Source organism: Cygnus olor, chromosome 5 (genome assembly GCF_009769625.2).
Source record: "Cygnus olor isolate bCygOlo1 chromosome 5, bCygOlo1.pri.v2, whole genome shotgun sequence".
Taxonomy (NCBI): domain Eukaryota; kingdom Metazoa; phylum Chordata; class Aves; order Anseriformes; family Anatidae; genus Cygnus; species Cygnus olor.
Genome location: NC_049173.1, coordinates 34,066,554 through 34,087,655, shown reverse-complemented (window position 1 = coordinate 34,087,655; position 21,102 = coordinate 34,066,554). Strand labels below are relative to the sequence as shown.

Sequence of the window (21,102 nt, the reverse complement as noted above, 5' to 3'; positions counted from 1 at the left end):
AGCACATGCATTTTTTAAACCTTCAAGATCATTGCCACTGTAAAAACATTATACAAAGTTGTGCAAGACTTTGTGTACATTACAGCTGTAACACAATATCAGTGCCACTCTTTAAAGGGGGGTCAGTTACTGTACTAACAGGCACATTAAGTAAAGTACCATACGCTCAACCCAAAGAGAGTATGTTCTTCCTATTAAACACATACACGTAGCAAAATAGAAACACATTCGTACTGTCATCCAACCAGGCCCCAGCATTTAAATATCCCCTACAACGCAAAATCCTGCTTGGCAGCTGTTTACAGTACTTTCTTTTCTGGGGATCTGAGGAAAGGCATCCAAATGAAATTGCACCAGAGAGCAGGAGGGCAGGACTCGGGACAGAACCCAGGCAGACAAACCTAGAAGTAAATCCCTCTGCCAGCGGGGTGGCCGCATCCCAAAGACAGCATTCCTCCCGCTCCCCAGCGAGGGAAATCACCCACATTTTGTAACGGATTTCATTTCTAAGCCCTTCCTCCTGCCCCAACTGCTTCTGCAGCTTATGCTGATCAGTGATGATTTACAGCTCTGCCATCGCCTCAGCATGAGAACTCCCCAACTCAGAATAACCCCACACGCTACACAAACATGCTTTGGGCCCACAGCTCCCGTCCCCACAACCCGGGGCAGGAACTGCAGCTCCTCTCTGCCTGCAGACTTCCAGGATTGTTTATACAGCCTCCTCCCCTCCTCAGCAAGGGCTGCCGGCTAAGGCGGGCCGGGTTGCTCCTCCCAATACAACAGGCCCTAAGTGCCAGAAAAAACTACCAGCAGAAAGAAAAGAGTTTCTGTTGCTTGCCAACAAACCTCTAGGCGGTAGGTGATGAGTATTCCCAATTGTTTTAAACCTCTGGAAAGTCCTGGCAGCAAAATTAAATGCTTTATCACAAAAAGCACTCTTCTCTTCCCAGTGGAACATCCCAGGGCTCTCTGCAGACAGCAGCATTTCATCACTCCTGGTTACCTTAGGAACTCCCCAGGTTTCAGGCGCCTCGTAAAACCCTTTTATTTCGCAAAAGAAGAGGCAAGTTTTCCTAAAATGACAAAGACGGTTCATTGCCCTTGGCAGAGATGCAGAGCTGGAAGCTGCCCAGTACACCTCACGCAACCGCATCCCCTGCCCCAGAGGACGGTGTTATCACCCAGGGCAACCTGGTGCTGCCTTCTGGCCTTGATGTTCAGCCTGAAACCTGGGTCACCGGGGCTGCACGCACGAACACCAAGGACCACTCTGTGCGACACGGGCTGTGAGCACGTTACGTTTGCCTAGCCCAGGGGCTCGGCTTGCCGGCTGTTCCCCCAGATGCTGTGTTCAAGGGACGCGGCGCGGGCCCACCACGCAGGGCGCCGCCGGGCAGGGGCCGCACCGGGGCGCGCCAAAACCCGCGTTGGGGGCGGGGCCAGGCCGGCGGGGCCCCGCCCTCCCCCGACGCGGATTGGCCGGGCGGCGTCTCCACGGCGACGGGAGGCGCCCGGCCCCGCCCCCTTGGCGGGAGCTGCCCCGGCCGTGCCGCGGGGCTGGGGCCGGACCGGGGCTGGGGCCGCCTCTGCCCGCTTCGGCCGCACGGGCACGGCGGTGAGGGCCCGGGTGAGAACCGGCACCCCTAGAGCCAGGCTCCTGCACGCACGCCTTCCCCCTCGGCCCTATTCAACGCTCCTGCAGCCCCAGCATCCGGGCTGCAGCGGAGATGCTGTGACTCTACCGCCACACACCCCACACTGAGCTGCTTTCCTCCAGGGAAAGGAGGCTCTGGATGCACGACGGGGGAAGCTCAGCCTAGCTATGCAAAACGGCTGGGAGAAGCAGAAAGGAAAGGAACATCGCCGTGAGAGCTGCACCTGTAAGGAAGGAATGCCACTTTTCAAATTCCACCGGGGCAGAAATCTCATAGCAGTCACCTCGTATTAGCCTTCTCGACCCACCGTGAACTTTAATGCTGTATTTTGGAGGACGAGCAGGACTGGCTTTTATTGCTACTGGCTTGGAAACACTTAATATACCAGTAGTTCATAGCCTTTTCTATAGTACTATTTCCAATCAGTAACTAACAACAGTCCTGATCTCCTGGGACATCAGCAAAATTACAAGGCTTACTGGGGTTTCCACAGCTTTAATTCAGATGGTTCTTAATCTGCTTGAGCCTGTTGGAAAGCCATCGTCACCAGAGCTACTGAAATCATTAGTGACAACAGAATCAAATCAGCATTTACAGCAGCGTGGTTTGGGGACTTTTAAGCAAATAATCCTAAATGAACACACAGTCCTCAAATGGGAGAAGTGAGAAACATCCTTGGTAATCTGCAAGGGGCTGGGCTTTGCGGCTAAGTCTAAGATTTGGCCTCAGAGGATCAGGATTCAATTTCTAGTTCTGCTTCAGACTTCCTGTGGGAGTTTGGAGCCACGTCTGTGTAGGAAAAGCACGTTCCCTACCCCACTTCCCACCTTTTTTTCCTTTTTTTTTTTTTTCTTTAAAGCTCCTTTGGACTGGGTCTACTTCATCACATCTGTCCAATGCTGACTGAAGCAAGATAAAGATGGGATGCTGCTACAGTCTACAGTCACACAAACACAGCCAGTGACCCACCTTTGCACTAATATTTCTGAATACAGCTCACACAGCACAGATCAGCGGTTACAGCAGCCGCATGACTCAGACGTATTTTCCTTGCACAACAAGTGGACACGCTCAGGACAAGGCTAAACAGTGCTGTGGTGAAAGGAAATGACTTGCAGTAGCCACCCTTCGGTGGGCACAGCCTCAGCAGAGCCGCAGGGTTTCAGGCGCAGGGAGCAGCCCACGTGTGGAGCTGGAATCCCGAGATTCCAGAGATGCCCTGCTGTACCTGCACACGAGTCCTCAGAAGCTTCCAGCTGTGCGGAAGAGGCAGGTACATCAGACAGAAGGAGAAGCCTCAAGTGTCTGATGCCAGGTTTGGCACTAGATAATTATTCAGACCTTAGTTGGGATCACTCAGTGCTAATATGAGGGCTCCGCTCCTGCTAAGCGCCGTCTGAGTGCCATGTAAGCACCACTCCCTGCCCCAAACATCAAGACAAGACACTTGCACCGAAAGCCAAAGACTACCTACCGCATGGTATTTGCTTTCAGCCTCATGGATAAAACCATACCAAGGCTAACTAAGCACCTCTCCCTAAGACCTGATCGACAGGATGCCCTACCTGCTCGGCTCTGCACGGCCACCAAAATGCTGAACACCAGTTTCCCAGCTGGAAATGGAGGTGGTGCCCTGCTGTTGCTTTCCACCAAACAAAGGAGGGTGACAAAAATATACATTTATGTCATTTGTGTCTGTGTCGTTTTACAGGCATCTGTAGACCCTTGATGAGACAGAAGCAGATAGTGCTCCAACCTGCCCTGGCTCCCAACCAACATGTCAACTGTTTTTCCCTGAAACACACCAAGCAATACGCCACAGATAGCAGAACACACCACCACGCACAGGCAGCAAAACAGACGGTACGTGTCGGAGGAGGTCTCTTTCCCCTGTGTCTGTGGATGCCTTTCCTCACCACGGTGAAGCGCCCCACGGTGATGAACAGCCCCGAGCAGCAAGCAGCAAACCCACCACCTGCAGCACTGCTGCCCAGCCCGGAGCTCTGCCACCTTACTGCCCCGGCCGGGTCTTGGGCAAACACAAAGTGCCTCACTGCCCGCCGCAGCACAACAGCTCACAAGCAAAAGGGGGTTGTCAATCTGTATGTGCACGGCTTATCCAGCACAGCAGGGACAGAATAAAACTTGCTTACTGGTCTCTGCAGCCAGGTTAGGTTTCTAAGTCCCACGTGCCTTCACAGAATACCCCGCTCGTCTGAAGGAGAGGAAGAACGACATGCAATTCAAGACCTCTGAAGCTCCGAAACCATACAGCACGTGACTGCCCAGGGGAAGCAATAGCCACGTAAACCCTCTCAGCAAGTGACCTGATTTGTGTTACTTACGCTAGCTGCACCCCAGCTGTCAGCAAACCATCGCTCCCACCCCGCTGTGTGGGGGGCTTCCTGCTGTCCCTCATGGTAAAGGCAGCATGCTATTTAGGGGTGGCCAGAAGGGTGAGATCTTTCCAGCAACCTTGTCTCAAGTTTGGCAGAAAGGGTCACAGTGGTTCATGATACAATTGCAGGCTATAAAATCAAACACGCTGAGTTGCTAGAAGCTTTTATATCCATCCCCTTGAACCAGAAGCAATTGGTGCTGCAGCCCAGGAGCAGAAAAGCTTTGGCTTTGACAGGCCTTGTGGCTATAAGCCACATTTAACACTCACAGCGGGCTCCAATCCAGGCCAGGAGACCTAGCCAGATCACCCTGTAATTGCAGGACAAGGCGTAACGTGAACAGAGCAATGAGTGGAGTGAGAAAAACCTGTGCGTGTAACTGTTAAGCAAACACAGGGCCATCTTGAGCACCGTGTATTTGAGCGTGAAGTAGAAGGGACCAGAGCAGTGCAGTAGGAAAGGACTCGGCCCCTGCACTATGACACACTCCTTGTTTCACTGACACCATCCACAGATACGGACATGCCACTGACATGCAGGTCTGGCTGTGGAGAGCCTAATCAGCCTTTGTCCTCTGCTTTAAGAGACACCGTCATAAGCCTGACCAGGGACAAACACGAAATCCCTTCCGTCTCCAGACAGCAGCCCCTAAGCTGTTGGGTGTGTTTAGACCGAGCGGTGCAGAGCTGTGTGAGATCCCCAGCTATGAGCTGGGGCCAAGCAACACTCACAGATACCGAAGCAGAGCAGGCACAGCAGCAGCAGGCCTGACCTGGGCTGGAAGTGTCCTCTCAGCTGTGCCACTGGCTGCAGCGGTCTCCGAGGAAGCCAGCAGGCTATGCTGCTGTGGGACCACGTTGTTCCCAAAGACTTACAAAGAACTGTGCCCCGCAACAAGCCTCAGCTGCACCTTAAAACAATTTAATAAGAGGTGATGATTTTTGAAGCACACGTATCTCTGAATCAGACTTGTGTGTGTCTTGGTTCTGTTCCAGTTGAGGTTCAGCAACTCTCAGCTGATCTACTTAGGACCAGCAGCATCTGAAGTGATTCACGTTGGAAGCTCTAATATTTTCACACCAAAAGGACTGCGTACCGAAGGCAGGCAGCTACAGGCAGGCCAGAAGTATCACTCCACTCCGCTGCATCCAGCATGGCTTGCGGTCCTAGCCAAGCCCCGCAGCTTCTCAGGGGACTAAGGAGCTGGAGAACCGGGCTGGGAATGGGCTCTCAAGCTTCCACAGAACTGCTTTCCTCATAAATTGTGCCCATGCCCATCCTGCTCAGAGAGGCACACGTTTGGGCCAACCACTCCTCCCCAGAGGACAGGAAGCCCTGTCCCATCAGGAACAACAGAGGGCTCGTTTTCTGAACAAAAACTCTAAAAAGGTTTTGCAGAGCCACCCGGTCCAACCCAGCACCATGCAGCAGCAACAAGCATTCGTTCCAGCTGCACATGTTTGCACGATGTCTGACGAGGGGGAGACCAGAATACACCAGTCCCTGTGCTGAACGGCGTCCTGCTGGGGAACGTCAGGTTTTAGTCAAGGCGCTTTTGTGAACTGGCAACTTGAAATATTTCTAGCTCAGAAAAAACAGCAGAGATCAAAGAAACAAGCTGCAAATTCCAAGTGCGTTTCTGACTCTCTGGCTTACGCTTTTAAGGAGAAGTCTGTATGTAGATTTTGTAGCGATTTGTTTCTACAGTGACATTGTGGATCTGGTTTACTGAGGAACACACACACACACAAAAGATGCTTACACTTACAGGAGTAGAGCTTAACAATACGAATATTCCCTGCAGGAGCTTTACCTGCTCAGGTACATTACTTGTATAAGCAGAGAGAGATTTCTGGTGCCGAGGTGCGGGGTGCAAACAGCAAGCGGAGCATTTCAGCAACAGGAGATGGCTGAGGCTTGTCGTGCTTCCTTGCTGTCCAGTGTCTTGCATGCAGCACGATGAATGCAGCTTCAAAGGCACTCAATTCCCAGTTTTTAACTCTGTCTCCCTACTGGAATCACAAGCATGGCGACCAGATGCATGGCTGGGTTTCTGGTAGGGCTAGTAATCCTCTAGAAATTGAACGCAGGCCAACCAGCTTATCTGAGGAAATTTTAGCTTCCAGCCTCCACACTGACATGTTGCAATCCTGACAATCAACAGGCCTAGAGGTAAGTCACTCTACTCTAAGTCTGTATTAGTTTGACACAAAATGGGAGTGTTTTTGTGGAGAGGATACAAAAAGTGGATTACCACATCAGAAAACCAGAAAAAATATATATTCTAAACACAGAGCTAGTCAAACAGCAACAAAAATCAAGACTCCCACAAAACAGAAGTTGTTTTCAAAAAGCAGCAGCAAAACCAAACACTACATCCAATTTGTCAACAAGCTTTACTTAAAGAGCTCCTGTTCCTTCCCTTTATATATTTATTTATTAAAACATCCGTGGTTGTGTGATCTCCTGTAGAGGTCTCCTTGGGGGAAGCACGGTAGAACCCTGCATTAATTATAGGCAAGGAATAAGTCCTAATAAAAGTCACAAAACAAGTTCCCTCTTACAGCTCCCAAGTCACACATGGCATGTCCTGCGCGGCTCCCTATCTGTGCTTACCCACGCTCCCCCTTCCAGGGCAAAGCACAAACAGGTCTCTGCATAGCCAGCCTCCCACAGCCTGCCCCTTGCAGTCCAGCAGCTGCTTCACTGGAAGGAGCCAATTTCCACAGAGCTGCTCGTCAGCAGGACAAACTGCCCGAGGGGTCTGTCCCTGACCGCTGAGACTGCCTGTCACGCCTCACGCAGCCCAAGGGCTCCTCAGGAAAGAGCAGGGACACTTACCACACATCGGGGAATAAAAAAAGAAAAAAATAATAATTACAGCTTAGAAAAGTCAAGGTAGTGCCACTGAGGGTGCTTGTCCATCTTAAACTGAGTAGCTGGTTGCAAAAAGAGCCTGACAGACTCAGAGGAACCACAGAGCTGTAGAGAGCTTGCTCTTCACCTACATCCATGTGCATGAAGCACATATCACCTTTCACATGTTAATCGAAGGCAACAGTCCTGCTCCATCCTAGCCCTAAGTTCACAGACCGTTCCGCATTTCCAGGTTCACCCAACTCATGTGACTGAAGCCACATGCACCTCTCAGAGCAGGCACTTCTCAAAAAGTCCAAGAGCCAAAAACGCCTGGAAAAGCCCTTCCTGCAGGTCAGCAGAGATCCCTCAGGAGTAGTGTGTGTGATGCTCAGATTTCAGTCCCCAGGATTTACACTTGTGCTAAATAGCAGACTCAGAGGATCTATTTCCTGCTATTTTAGAAAAGGAGAGCTGCTGCTCACCTTGGAAGGCTGAAGAACACACACACAGCAGAGGAAACATCTCCACGGGTTTCAAACGGGGGAAGCTGTTCTGTTGGATCTTTGGTAAAGGGCCTGCTCCTGTTTGCCTTGTGCACTCCAGCTGTCCCACTGAAGGCAGGCTGTAAGTCATCTGAGAGAAATTCAGAGCAGACTGGTTTGGAAAACCACCACCAGCCCCTAACTCCTCATCACAGCAAATTGCTTCTACCAGCGAGTTTCTCTGTGTCTCACTGATTAACTGCTCTCACTAATAAGATACACAAAAGCCAGCCCTCAAACCCTAATTTGATGGTGTGGAAAGAATCCATGATGTCCCCAGGGGATCAGGCAGCCCCGACTGCACACCGGGAAACAGCACAAGGGATACAATGGAGCTCTCCTAAAAGGCACATGGGAAGGTTAAAACGACACAGGTACCAGGGAAGACCTGGTGTTTACAGCAGCAGGTCCTGGTTGTGAAACAGAGCAGGCAGAACTCAGCCTTTTTTCACAGGGCCAGAATCCAACGCCCACCCCCACCATACCTGGTGGCACAGGTGGCCCTGTGCTGTTTTGTCAGGTCTCTGTGGAACGCAGGTCAGCAAGAGACACACAGCATGTGTCCCTGGCAGTACCCAGGCTGCACTAAGCGCAGTACCTGCACGCACATGCACGTGCAGAGGTCACGCACAAGTGCCAAGGACTCTCCTCGAGACAACTCTGAGGAAGCAAAGCAGGTTTTTCTCTTTCATGACAAGAGAGGAGCATTGTGTTCCTTGGTACACAAGAGCCATCCCAGGGAACCTCCGACTTGAACCAGAGCTTCCAGAGCAAGATTTCATGCTGGAACAAGCCATTTAAATAAAGAGCCATTTATTCCCCCCGCAGTTTTACACACGTTCCTCACTGCAGCACTACCGTTTTGAGACAAACGAACGCACTTTGCATTCATGGATTACAGGCATTTCTTATTTATTACTGAGTCTTCACAAGGGGGGAGGGACTAACCTCGCTATTTACGGAGCCGGAGTTATGCAGACGCTGAGAGATTTGCCCAGGGTTACAAGTGAATCAGTGGCAGGGAAAGAACCAGGTGCCCTGACTCAGAGGCGCCTGCTCTCAGCACAAGGCAATGCCACCCAGCTCCTCTTCTCCCTGCAGCTGGGGAGAAGTCAGCCTCCTCTCCTCATGACACCAGCCAATTCCCAGTGAGTGACTGTCTGTCAGGAATCCTCTGCAGCACCAAGAGGAACGAGGAATTTTTCAGGTTGAACCAACTACACCCAGACAAGGCATCTCCTAGAGAAGAGAGAGCTCAGTCTGAAGCACACAGAGAAGGGAAGATGGAGGAAAGCTCATGCAGGACTGTGGAATGCAACCCCTACCTGAATGGCCACCTCAGAGAGGCAAATCACATTTTCCACCTTTCAGACCATCCCACCCTTCCCCAGGTGCTCACAGAGCACTCCCCCGTGGGGCCGACAGCCATCGCTTACACCGAAAAACAGGTCTTTGTGGATCATTAGTTGCCTGTAACACTGGGTAGCAGTTGGAAATGTGGAGGAAAAAGGAGCATTATGTTCCTCCTGTCAGTCATCCATAACATCTCCATATGCCAGAATGAACAAAACCCCAAAAGCTTTCCAATACAGTATCTTCAGACTGAGTACCTCCAGTCACAGACACCACAAGCAGAGTGCCTTTTGAAAGAGAGACCCTGGCTTTTGCAAGAATTTGCAGCACAGTAAGGATCTCAACTAAAAGACAATTCTGTGGTCACACCAGGCCTCCCAAAGCACTATTTTCGGTACAGATGGGACCACAGGCAACAAGGTCGAGGCATTCTGGCAGCACCACACCGCACTCACCTTACTGCCGATATCTTCACGCTTGTTCCCAGGCTTGCTTCTTCTCAGCTTAATGGATGGGGAGCGAAGCAGGTTTTTGATCCGACTTGTTATTGTAGACCCTTCAACCGACATCATCTCCAGGTATCAGGAGGGTATTACACCCCGTGCAAACCGTGCCTGGGGAACGAGCCCAGGTTTGAGGCAGAAATACCAAGGTGCTCAGCTTTGCTCACGCTTGTTCACACATCTCTCAGGGATTCTGCTCGGGGACTCCACTCCTGTTACACTGCAAAGCTATCCACAGAGGCTGGCAGGCTTTCCTTTTGCAGATTCCAGAGGATCAAATCAGCAGTAATCTAAACTGAAAGATGCACCCAGGGGTCAGTAAAACATTCGCAATAATTTTTTAAGCTTCACTATTTACGAGAAACGCCAAATGCAAGATTTAATAATAAAGATGGATGCAGCGTTATTTATTCTCAGAGGCGTCCATACAAGCGATCCTTCTTTTTACTACCATTTAGCAGCTCTAAATCAATTCAGATCAGATCTAGAAACCTGATCTTCCTACGCTTCAGCATCAGCTCTTACAACCACAAAAATTAACGGGGTCCGTCCAGCCCCTTGTGCCTGCCCCGGAGCCGGGCTCTGCAGCCCGGAAAGCACAACGCGGCGCTCGGTGCTTACAGCCCGGAGCCGCGGCACAACCACGAGGGAGTTTTTACCTCCCACGGACCGAGCTCCGCTCCGAGGACACGCAGGCAGAAGGGGCGACACCCGGCGGGGCAGGCAGGGCACGTTCCGCAGCCCCACCGCCCGGAGAGAGCGCGGCCAGGGGCTGCCGCTGCCGCCCGCCACCGCGGGGCTCCGGCCGGACGCTGCCCCTCGGCAGGGGGGGTGCCGCGGGGGCCGCCCCGGCCCCGCTCCCGGCCCCCAGCCTCCCCTACCTGCCGCCCAGCCGCCGCTCTGCCGGCGACCGCGGCGCCCCGCAGCGCCTGCCCATGCGGCCTCCCCCGAGGAGGGGCCGCCCGGCGGGCCGCCCCCGCGGCCGGGCGGGGCGGGGGCCGTTCCCTCAGCGGCGGCGGCGGTGGCGAAGGGGCGGCCCCGCGGCGCCGGGCCTCAGGCAGCAGCGGGGGGCGGCCGCCCCCGGGAGCCCAGCGCCGCCCGGCCGCGCTACGGCGCCTCGCGCGGGTCAAGCGGCGGCGGCGGCGGAGCTGGGGGCGCGCGCCCCTGGCGGAGGGCTGGCGCGGCGCGAGGGCGGCCGTTAGCGGGCGCGGGGAGCTCGCGCCGCCCCCTCACGGGCGCCGTGAGGCGGCGGCGGGCGAGGCGGGGTGGGGGGGTTCGGCAAGTGCTGTCCGAGGGGCTGTTGAGCTCTGGGGGAGTTTAGGGACTGGCCTGGAGGAGGGGAAGGAAAGTGGTGTTTCTGAGGGTCCGCCCTATGAAAAAAACCTGCTGGCACCCCCTTCTTTAGCACAGTCATGGGTTGGAAAAGACCCTCAACATCACCGAGTCCGGCTTCCATCTTACACTGCCAAGTCCCTCACTAATGCACCACGTCCACGAGTCTCCTAAACACCTTCCGGGATGGCAGCTGCCATTCTCAGTCCGTTTTCAGAACGCCCTGCGGGCTCCTTGCTGCTTGCTCCACAATTGCTCCCCAGTTTCCCCTCAGTGATGACCATCCCATCTTCCACAACTGACTCAAACCCAGAGTATGTGCGGCAACTGGGGGTGACCGTGCCAAAAACACAGCCCATGAAAATCTTCAGTGTTCAGAAAGTTCAGACACAGCTTTACCATGGCAGTCAATCCACACAGGCCGTGGTCTTGCCCTTAGTGGTGACCACAATGGCCAGCACACTGCCAGTGTCACAACTTGTGACTATGTGACCTCGCACTGCCTGTATTTCAAGATAAGGTTGTTTTCCATTCAAAGAGGGATTCTGAGCAGCCAGGATTACGATCTTAAGGCTTGGCTGGTCAGAAACCTGCATATATTGAAGGAAACACCTAGAGGCATAACACAGGACATCTTTCCAGTCTCTATGAGCTCCTGTCATGCCATAGTAACCTGCAAGAAGAGTGTTTAAAATGTTGGTTTCTAACCTTCATTAATCTTTAGCCTTCATACATAGGTGCCCTAGAGAAATCCACACCTGTTGCTATGAGTCAAAAAGCAGCGTGGTTCCAGGCTTTCAGAAATATACCACATTTTTTTAAATTTACAATTAAATTGCAAGTCAGCAGTGTCACAATTATTTCTTTAAATAAAAGTAATTGAAGTCTGTGGGAGATAGGAACAAAAGTATCTTAGCTTCCACACCCAAACATGGTCTGCAGCCCAAGAAGAGGCACATAAGAGGATTCTTTCAGAAAATGTGGGTGTTGTCCATTCCTACCTATTGCCACTTTGCTGGAAAGCAGTGCCCTGTTTCAAAGGGTGAGTAGGGATTTATGAAGGAAAACAGAGCTGCTGGGAAAAGAAAAAAAAAAAAAAGAAATAAAAAAAAAGTAAAATCCCTCTTCTATAAAGATTTAGCGGGTGCTTAGTTTTATCCAGACTGGGATCAGTTCTAGTGAGCAGAACCACTCATGCTGGATGTGGAGTTAAAAACGCGCACCAGCCTGTACACCACTGGGACCTGACACTGCACAGGGGGGAGAAAGCAGTTGACAGTTCTTAAATTTGTGCTGTTCAACAGTAAAACATCAGAGTCATCACATTTGTGAGAAACATGCATACATTTGGGAATGAACTGAGGGATGTCTTTGAAAACAAGGGACAGCTGAGATGTCTGCTTGGGAGACGCTGTTTTAATGCAGCTAGCGTTCTGTTGAAAGCTGAGTGCAGCATAATGTGATTTGTGATTACAATTCTTTGTGTCTGTGAAGTGACTGAGGAGACAGACTATGTCTGAAACATCACTGGACTTTGAAATTCACTGAAAAGGAACTGGGACAGGCAACTGATGCTTCTGATTTTCTGAGTAAAACTTACCCCCTTTGTAATTATTAGGTAAAACGGGATGAAATGTCACATAGTTCCTTCAGTTCATCTCAAAGAGAAAGGTCTTACCAATGATTTTAAAGAAACTTTTTCTATAGTTTTATTAATATAAACACTTGGGTTTTTGTTTTGTTTTGTTTTGTTTGGGGTGTTTTCTTTTTTTTTGGGGGGGGGGGAGGATTGATCCTATTATTACAAAGGGAAAACAAGCAGGAATCACCAGCTTCCTCTAAGCATTGTAATACGAGTCCTATTCCACACTTATTTCATCATTAGAAGGGCCTGATTTTCCAATTCTATCACATTTACAAAAGATTAGTGCAAAACCCATGTACTGACTCTACAACTATGACAGTGTTAGCTTGGGTGAAACCGGAGTAGGAGATGCTAACCTGCTTGGCTTCAGTTCTCCCTGTCACTTTATCATCCAGGAAATACCAAATAACTCAAAATGGAAAGAAAAAAACTTCTACTTTCTGTAGGGCCCACTCCCAGGGTCAGCACCTTGACTGAGATCAGTTGATGATAAGTGGAGGCAGCAGGATGTTCAGCTTCACTCTAAGGTCATGAGTTCTTCCCTTCCAGAAGAGCCAATCTACCATGAATAAATTATATAATTTGCCTTTGGCATTTACTCTTCAGTGATGCTCTTAAAGTAGTCTTCTGAGGTGTGCCATAAATAATGAGAGAGACCAGATGCCTCGTAAATGAAATGCCCTATTTTTAAGCACTAGGTAATTAGCTATCTGGAAACGTTTTCCTCTGTTGCAGAAATCCTCTGTGTTTTCTAAGAAACAACATCCTGCAAATAATCCCATAAGCCTTCTGTAGGGCTCAAAGCAAAATGAACATTTTCTAAGTGACTTTAATCAGAATGATTTTCCTACTCAAAAATGCCTTGATAAAAAGGCATGTAAAAGAAGATGCGAAGCAACAGAGCAGAAGTACTCCACGAGCCCTCTTGCCGTTAAAACCTTTCCTTGAACTTGTTCCCTGAGCTCTTCCCACCACCAGCAGTCAGGTAGGGAACGTGCGCTGACTCTCCAGCTGACCCTGCTGACGTGATGAGGACACTCATGGTCCCACCACCAGCCCTGCTGAGCACTGCGTGAGCTCTGCATAACAGGGGCAGCAAGGTGCCGCGTGCCTCCGAGCCCCCGCTGCATCGCTACCACACTGCAGTCGTGACCCAGCGTGGCTGCCTGATCAGCTTGCTTTTCCCTTTTTTTAAAACTGATTTCTTTCTCAGAGAAACAGACCTGAGACAGCAGTTCATATTTTTCAGATTCCAACAGACAAGCCTGTTACTAGAGGGAGCTCCAAATTGGAAGTCGTGGCAGGTGGCATGAGGAACTGAAGCCTGTTTGGAGACCAGGTGTCTTAGTCAAGGATTGGCATCATACCAATGCAAATGCATGGCTTCCAAACAGCACAGAGCAGGGGCCGAGCTTGCTCACGTGTGTCTGCTAAAATTGTGTGGACAGATTTTGCTCCACACCGTCACTGCCACTATCCTGAGCAGCTTTCAGGCTGGTTTAGCAAAGGCCAAGTGAAGAGCAGAGAACATATTTTGTCCCCCAAATTTTGAAACACTTGGCAGGATGAGCTTTCAGTCTTCTGTAAGAGCTGTTGACCCTTCCACCTCCACGGGACCATGGTGCTGGTTTCCAGTTAGGCTATTGTCTACCATTTTAGCCTCACATGATGTTGATTCTGCAGGGTCATAAAATCTTTTTCCACCTGCTGACTTATTAGAACAGCAAACAGCAGGCACTCAGGTGGGGAGGGAGGGTGAAGGAGGGAAGGTAAACAGCTTAGGTCTACTCCAGAATAGAGATAGATACATAAGAAAATAGGTAAGGGGCAAAAGAGGAAAAGCAGCTACTGTGTTGTTTATAGAAGATATTTTAGATATGATTTTCCTCCAGCTAGGAAAAAGACTGCAAACTTAATAATCATTTCATTACTAGCCTCTTACTCAGCAATGAGTTTGCCCTGACAAAGCACACAAGATCCTTCACAGGAAATACACAAGCCTTCTAAACTCAATGTATGGTGTGTCAGGTGGTGAACTCCACCAGTTACTTGCTTTTGTTGACTTGTTCTCCCCCAGTGATCTTTGTCCCTTCCTCTCCTTTATTGTCACAGCTAAAAGGGACGAGCAAAATGAGTTTCTGGAAGTTATTTGCAACCCAGTCTTGGGTCTTTTAGTCGGGGTCCTGGTGCCTGACTTGAAATGTTTAGTTTCCAACCAGCAGCTACACAGGATTTAGGGAAGCTAGGGGAGTAAGAACAAAATGTGTTGTATGGAAAGCCCAAGCGAAGATAGGAAGATATTGCTGAGAAAAGGCTCGTAACACCAAGGATGGGTAATTACCATAGTGAAATTAAAGGTGCACAGATGTATTTGTAAATCCCAAGTACAGCTAAGCCATTTTTTTTTTCCAAATTAGAAAAATGTGATCTAAATTGGAGGAAAATATTACGAATCCATTTAAATTTTAACTCAGGCGAACAAGCCCACTTATGTCTCATTCCTGTATTTTAAGGGATCAACTATACCCATGTCCTCATTTAAAAATGCTCTTAACGTAATTAGCGAAGCGTATACATGTGTCTGTTTAGCTGTCGAGCCAGGACTGTGCATCTGCCCTGTGCTGACTCACCTGGTGGCTGAGGCACGCATGCATCCGGTGTGTAGCAAGCTTTGGAGCTTGCTGTGAAGTAATAAATGTGATAGAAAACAGCCTGGGCCAGGTGACTGGAGGCTGGAGGAATGGCCGCAGGACCTCAGCAGCATGTGCTCTGAGCCATCCTTGTGAGAGCATCGCCGCTGTGGGGAACGCAGTGCCGTAGCTGCTGGCTGGGAACATGTGCTTCTTGCTGTCTTCATGGGGGCTGTTAGAGGGGAAATACAGCAGGTATTCCTTCCCAGACAGCCTGGATACTCTCTGGGTCCTGTGAAGTCCCCACCATCACAGCCTTGGCTGCTGAGATGGCCCGTAACATGCTTCTGAGGCTAATCCACAGGGTCTTCCTTAAGCTTAGCTCTAACAGAGTCTGGTTCCATTCACACACAGGGCCGAATCGTTTGTCAGTCTCAAAAGCTCACAGTGAAACTGCAGTCTTGCCTGAACTCTGTTTTACAGAGGGATTAGCTAGGACCTTAGGGTTGGGCGGAGACAAAACCAGCCACGTACAGATAAAAGAGGGGTCTCACTCGTTGCCAGCCAGGCACCCAGGGCTGGAAGGCACACAGAGATGGGATGTTGGATACAGAGCTCCTGACATGCAAGGGGCACCCAGAGCTGAAAACCACATTATAGGAAAGCATTTGACTGAGCTGGTGGATGCCAAGTCTTTGTTCCCTTTTGTAGGAGTTATATTTTTGTTCCATTGTTCTCCTTAATTACTGCTCCCTGGAAATGTGAAGCACAGGATTAATTTACCATTGAACTCCTTGAGGAATAATAACGGCTTCCCTTAGGGCAGTTACCTTATACCCTTCCCAGTTTGGGACCCCAAAGTACTTCGCAGCAGAGCTGCCAACACCTACACACTTCATCCTGTCAGCAGTGGGTGTCAGGGTGTTCGTGGGAGGTAGCCCAGAACAACCACGCCTCACAAGCACCTTGGAAGCACTCACAAGGGCTCCCTGAGCAGAGGCTGAAAGCTGCTGCCTTTCTGCTGTAAGGGCCTGTTTCCTGGAGGAAGGTTGGGTCTGGTTAGGTTGTGTTGAGTCAGGTGAGGTAAGAGCCGTCCCGACAGTTACAGGCACAGAATGGGATCGTGGGATAGGTTTTCCTGTGCGTGTCCAAACACAGATCAGGACACGATCGTCATTCGCTTATCCTCCCCCCGGCAGGATAAGCAGAGCGTACAAACTACACCATTTTCACTCCAGGGTTGTTCTGCAGGAGGGAAAAAAAAAAAAGTGCTAATATTTTCCAGGTCTGCGCCAAGTCTCAGGGGTCCTGCAGCTTCCTGAGGGTTGAACACCACTTGGGAAGGAGGCCCCTGCATGGCTTGGCCATCACCTCCCTGAGTGTTCCTGCACACGGGGGCCAGCTCTGCACAGCTCCGCGGGTGGCACGCAGCGTGCCCGCTGGGACCTGAAAGGAGAGAACGTGCAAACCCCTCCTGTGCTGAGCTGCGCGCCCCCACCGCCTGCCGCCCAGCAGTATGTAGGTCACCGGTGGCATCATCTGCCCCTGAGCCCCGTCTGCTCCTGCTTTACCACTTTGTTCACAATTAGCCTGCGTTTTTGTAATTGACCTAAATAAGCCTGTTTGTTTCATTATCCTTCATCCCATGCTTTGTATTTCCAGAGAGCAGTAATTAAGGGGAACAATGCGCTGCAAATATCTTCTGCAAGTCCGCAGTAGATGGTGCCCTGGCTGGAGATAGTTTTGCTCTCGGTGATGCTCAGGAAGTTGACAGTGCAGACCAAAACTCAGCCAGCATTGGGCTTTGCCCTGAGAAGAAGGCAGCGCAAAAGATCTTAGAGACTGAATGTGCTGTGCAGCTGCCTGGCCTCCACAGATGCTTTTTACTGTTACCTACCATTGGCAAAATTAAGGAACTACCGCAGAACTGTAAGCAAGCAAGCATAAATGAAAATCCGTCTGATGATAAGAGATATCAAAGCATTATATTGCAAGCTGCAAAACCCACCTGCTTGTATCAGTTTTCCACACCTGCTCGTTATGTCTCCTACAGCCACACTTGGCACATCGGTGATGTTCTGAATTTCCTCTCACGACATGCCCATGTCCTCCCTGTTAGATGCTTTTTTTTATTACTATTTTTTCACAAACGGGCTGTCGGGTCCAGCTAAGCTGCTGCTCTGCCAGCAGATGCAGTAGGACACAGGCACCTCTCCCCTTTGCATGTTCCTCCTGGGCAGGCTTTGGCACCACAGAAAAAGCACGACGTGGGTGCATTTGGTATCCAAACAAATGACACTGGATCTCCTTGAGTTTTTCCAGACCTGTTGCCAGCCCAGCCCTACCTAGAAGTCAGTGGCTTGTGCCAACCCCTTCGCCCGTGCTGGGCTCCCTGAAATCCTCACTCTGAGGACCTCAGTAGGCATCTGAGGCAAAGCACAACTGTCCCGGAGGAGGCTGTGGCCAGAAAGCAGCGAGCAGGCACGGTGGCAGGCTCAAAAAGAGCCGTGACACTTGGCTGTGAATCTGGGCTTTCTAATAAGCGTAAATGCGGACCCAATTCCAGTTGCATTTCCTTGGGAAGCAGGGCAACAAATTACCGTAAACTCCTCTTAAAATCCTGCTCAGTTCACCCTCTGACTCCTTGACACAGACTTTGAGAGCCTGGTTCCCCCCTTCCTCTGTAACATACCTGGCTGGCAGAATTCACCATGCAGAATGAAATTTGACCTTTCCACTACCCATGGCAACGATAATTCAGTTAAACATGACAAACCTTGGACAGCAGTTGCCCTCGGGACACGGAATACTAAATATGAGACAAGCTGAAGGGTGAAACACAAAACTCACGAAACGATCCTGTCAAAAGAGAGTTGGCAAGGGGGTGCCCTTCAGAACAAGGACACGCACGCACGCATGCTCTCCCCCTTCCTTAGGACAGTACACTTTGTATAGGTGACAACAAATAGGAAGGACCGGGATTAATGGCAGCATTTGCGTACTTGTGAGGCTATCTGAAGAGAAGTCAAGCGCACATTTTACTGGTTTGTATGGATGTGCTTGTGCCCCCAAACCTCGGGGTCTTCAGGTCCTGGATGGAGAAAGTCCTAAGCAACACAGCATGGTCTCACGGCTGCCTGGCCCTCAGCTGGTGGCCTGCACATCTCCAGAGGTCCCGTTCCACCTGAATTTTTCTGTGGGAACCTCTGGGTACCTGCAATTGGGTGTACAGATAAGGCAGCTAACGAAATTGCCATGACAACAAACTGGGTTTATGCTGGATGTTGCAGCTTCCTGCAAGGAGGAGAGCGCACGCAGTCTTGAGAGAAATGTTCACAGAGCAGGATTAATAAAACCAGACTCATTTGAGCTTTGCTTTCAACCTGATGAAAAAATTAATGGGCTTGTTACACTGTTTATTTCTGCTTGTTTCATTTTTTATTTTTTTTTTAAGATAAAAGAAAGAAAATTATATGCAATCTTGCAAAAAGAAGATAATTGCATCCTCCCCCTTGGGTAGACAGCCAAAATGGCTCCAGCTAATGCTCCCAGCTCGGGGGAAGGCGGCCACTCCACAGCCGGCACCGACGGCACACGGCTCATTGCAGCCAGCCCCGCGCTGTAAAACCTCTTCCTTAAATACTCACCCTGTCATCCTCCTAAGTAAAAACACATGAGGCAAAATTCACCAACGCTTTGGGGCCTGATGGCTGCACCGGCACCTCCCGGCTCGGGCTGTGCTGTCCCTGCTGCTCGTGGTTTGCCCGGTGCCTGCCGCCCAGCCAGAGCCAGGACCGGGACCCCCGGGACCCGCCTTGGCCAGGAACAGCTCCTGGCTCGAGGCCCTCTTCGTAGGTCACTGACGCGCTGGCTTTTCCCTTTGGCGGCCGTGCTTCTCTTTCTCGCCCTATGAAAATCAAGTTTTCTTCCAAACATGAATGTGCCCCTTGTAAGCCGATCTGCAATATAATTATTTTCTCCCTTGCTCAGCAAAGTTTGCGAAACTGGACATTTTCCCTGTCAAAGCCAGACAATGAGGCCTTGTCTATGCTGGAGCACGGTAGTAAACAATTCCCACTGAGGCTGCCACCAGTTCAGCTCGCCCAATGGGAGCCGTTTATTGGAATTTCTTCCTGGAGACTGAGCCTCCTGGTTCAGCTGAGTGCCCCATATGTCAGAGCCACAAAACTTCTGTGGGGTGCGATTCTGCAGGAAGACTTTTTGCGGTTTTGTGTTGTTTCTTTTTATTGCCATGGACATCCAAAAGCTGAGGAAGCAATTTTAAAGCTCTGCAAAGCAGTCACAAGCTGAAAGTCTGCTTGCCTCGTTTGTTAAAACCAAAGGCTAGAAGTGAAATTGCCAGAAGAAGAATAGGCATTAATCATCACTTGTTGCAAAAGATTCACTGGCCCCTCCTTTTTCCCCTCACGCTTTTGCAGCCTGTCACCTGAATGCAAGTTGTAACAAGAGCCCATCAGATCTACATCATTAAAAAAAAGAGAAGTACAAAGATAACCCGAGCAGGAAAAGCCTATCTGTCGTGCTATCCACCTTGTACCTGGAAAAGCTCACAGATGTTTGGCCCTGCTGCTCTCACAGGGCTGAACTTGCCCAACATGGCTCCCAAAGGGATGCGAATGGTTCATCGGATCGTGTTTTACCTCGGCTCCATAACCTTGCTTTCTCGGAAGCACAGCATCATGTCAGCTAACACATTTTCAAAGCTCGGCACTGCCAGTGCCTGAAGGCTTGGGCAGGGACTGATGAAGCTTCCTGATGGATGGAGAGCTGTGCCCCCGTGTGGAGAAGGCCACGGGCTTTCCTGGCTGGGCACTGCACAGCTCCATCTGTGCCAAGCAACGAGCGGCTTCTTCCTGTGGGAGGACTTGTCTTTAGCTGCTGTTTACCCAAATAACCCCACGCTTTGTTTGGTACCAAAAGAAACCAGGTGGCTGGTCACCGTCCTTTCATTTTTCCTTCAGGAGGAAAGCAATTCGGTGAGGAATGCCACGATCCCTAGAATCATCCCTGCCACAAGGAGATCCACGGCTGCAAAGGTGAGCCCAAAAATGAGGTCCAGGGCAGGCACAACAGGGCAGGGGCTGGAGCAGGCTGCAATTCTGGCTCGTGGGAAGTAACTGGCGGGATGTGGGAGCAGGGCTCCCTCACCTCACAAGCCAGGCTACGTGGAGGAATTTGCTTCTGGTTTTGAGCGAGTTGGCTCAAGTCAGGAGGAGCACCTGCCTCTGGGGATGGGAAGACCTCCTGCAGCCCCTATGAGGGGCCAGGTGCTGTGGCAGCCATACTGCCCTGATCTCCTCCAACACAGCCTCCCCCTTGTCTGGTCACTGCTGTCTTGAGAACACCCATCAAGCTGCTATGGTCCTGCTGATGGGCCTCCTGCTAATCCCAACAGTCAAATGCTACAAATTAAACAAGTCTCGATCATCTTTTCGTGATGGCCTTCTGCCATCACAAAAAGCCTGGGTCCCCCAAGGGCTGAAAACTCACTGAGCTATTCCAGAAGCCAGTGAGCTTTCATCACCCCCACCTATCCTCCCATCTAGTTTTTATTGTAGACTGGATCTGGAACAATTTAAAGGCAAACTCTGGCCCTTCTTTATTAAGCTAAGAGGTGTTTTTTTGTGTGTGGATTTTTATTTATTTATTTTTACATTTTTCCAGCAACAGCCACACACGACAGGATCCCAGATTCCACTCCTCACCCCTGCCTGCTTCTCCTGAGCACCTTCACCACCACACAAGCTATTTCAAGGTCCTTCAGCACCTCAAGGCTGTGAAGTTGTTTATACCTTTCCAGCACTCAGGAGCCTCAACTGACTGGAGCCCGGTGCTAACTCAAGCATGGCAGACCCATGCCATGCAGACCTTCCCCCAAACCTTTGTGCTCATGAAGAGCTATGCACTGGTGTTGCATGTGCTGCGGTTTGCAACCAGCAAGGATTTTGCCAGAGAGAAGCTGCTCAGGAAAAGCAGAGGAGCCAGGCAAGTTTCTTTATACAGCTGCTGCCTAAGGAGTTAATCGAAACAGAAAACCACTAAATATGGTGCACAGCTCACGTTTGTGTTGCATCTTTTTTTAGCTGCTATTTAGTTGCCTGCTTTCAGCCCACAAGGCACGGTGAGCTGCGCTGCTTGCAAGGGGCAGCACCCCTCCGTG

At 50.6% G+C, this 21,102-nt stretch overlaps 1 protein-coding gene across 11 annotated transcripts in view; it reads right to left on the bottom strand.

Moving 5' to 3' along the window:
• MAPKBP1 (mitogen-activated protein kinase binding protein 1) overlaps nt 1–10,326 on the bottom strand; it is a 96,681-nt gene extending 86,355 nt beyond the window's left edge. For 3 of the 11 annotated variants that reach the window (XM_040557972.1, XM_040557982.1, XM_040557977.1), the window contains exons 1-2: nt 9,974–10,176; nt 9,267–9,609 (exon numbers count right to left, since the gene is read on the bottom strand). In XM_040557972.1, coding sequence (XP_040413906.1) covers nt 9,267–9,383 — 117 coding nt within the window. In that variant the 5' untranslated portion in view covers nt 9,384–9,609; nt 9,974–10,176. The other 8 variants (XM_040557974.1, XM_040557983.1, XM_040557975.1 and 5 more) reach the window with 6 other exon arrangements.
• Nucleotides 10,327–21,102: the final 10,776 nt, after the last annotated feature.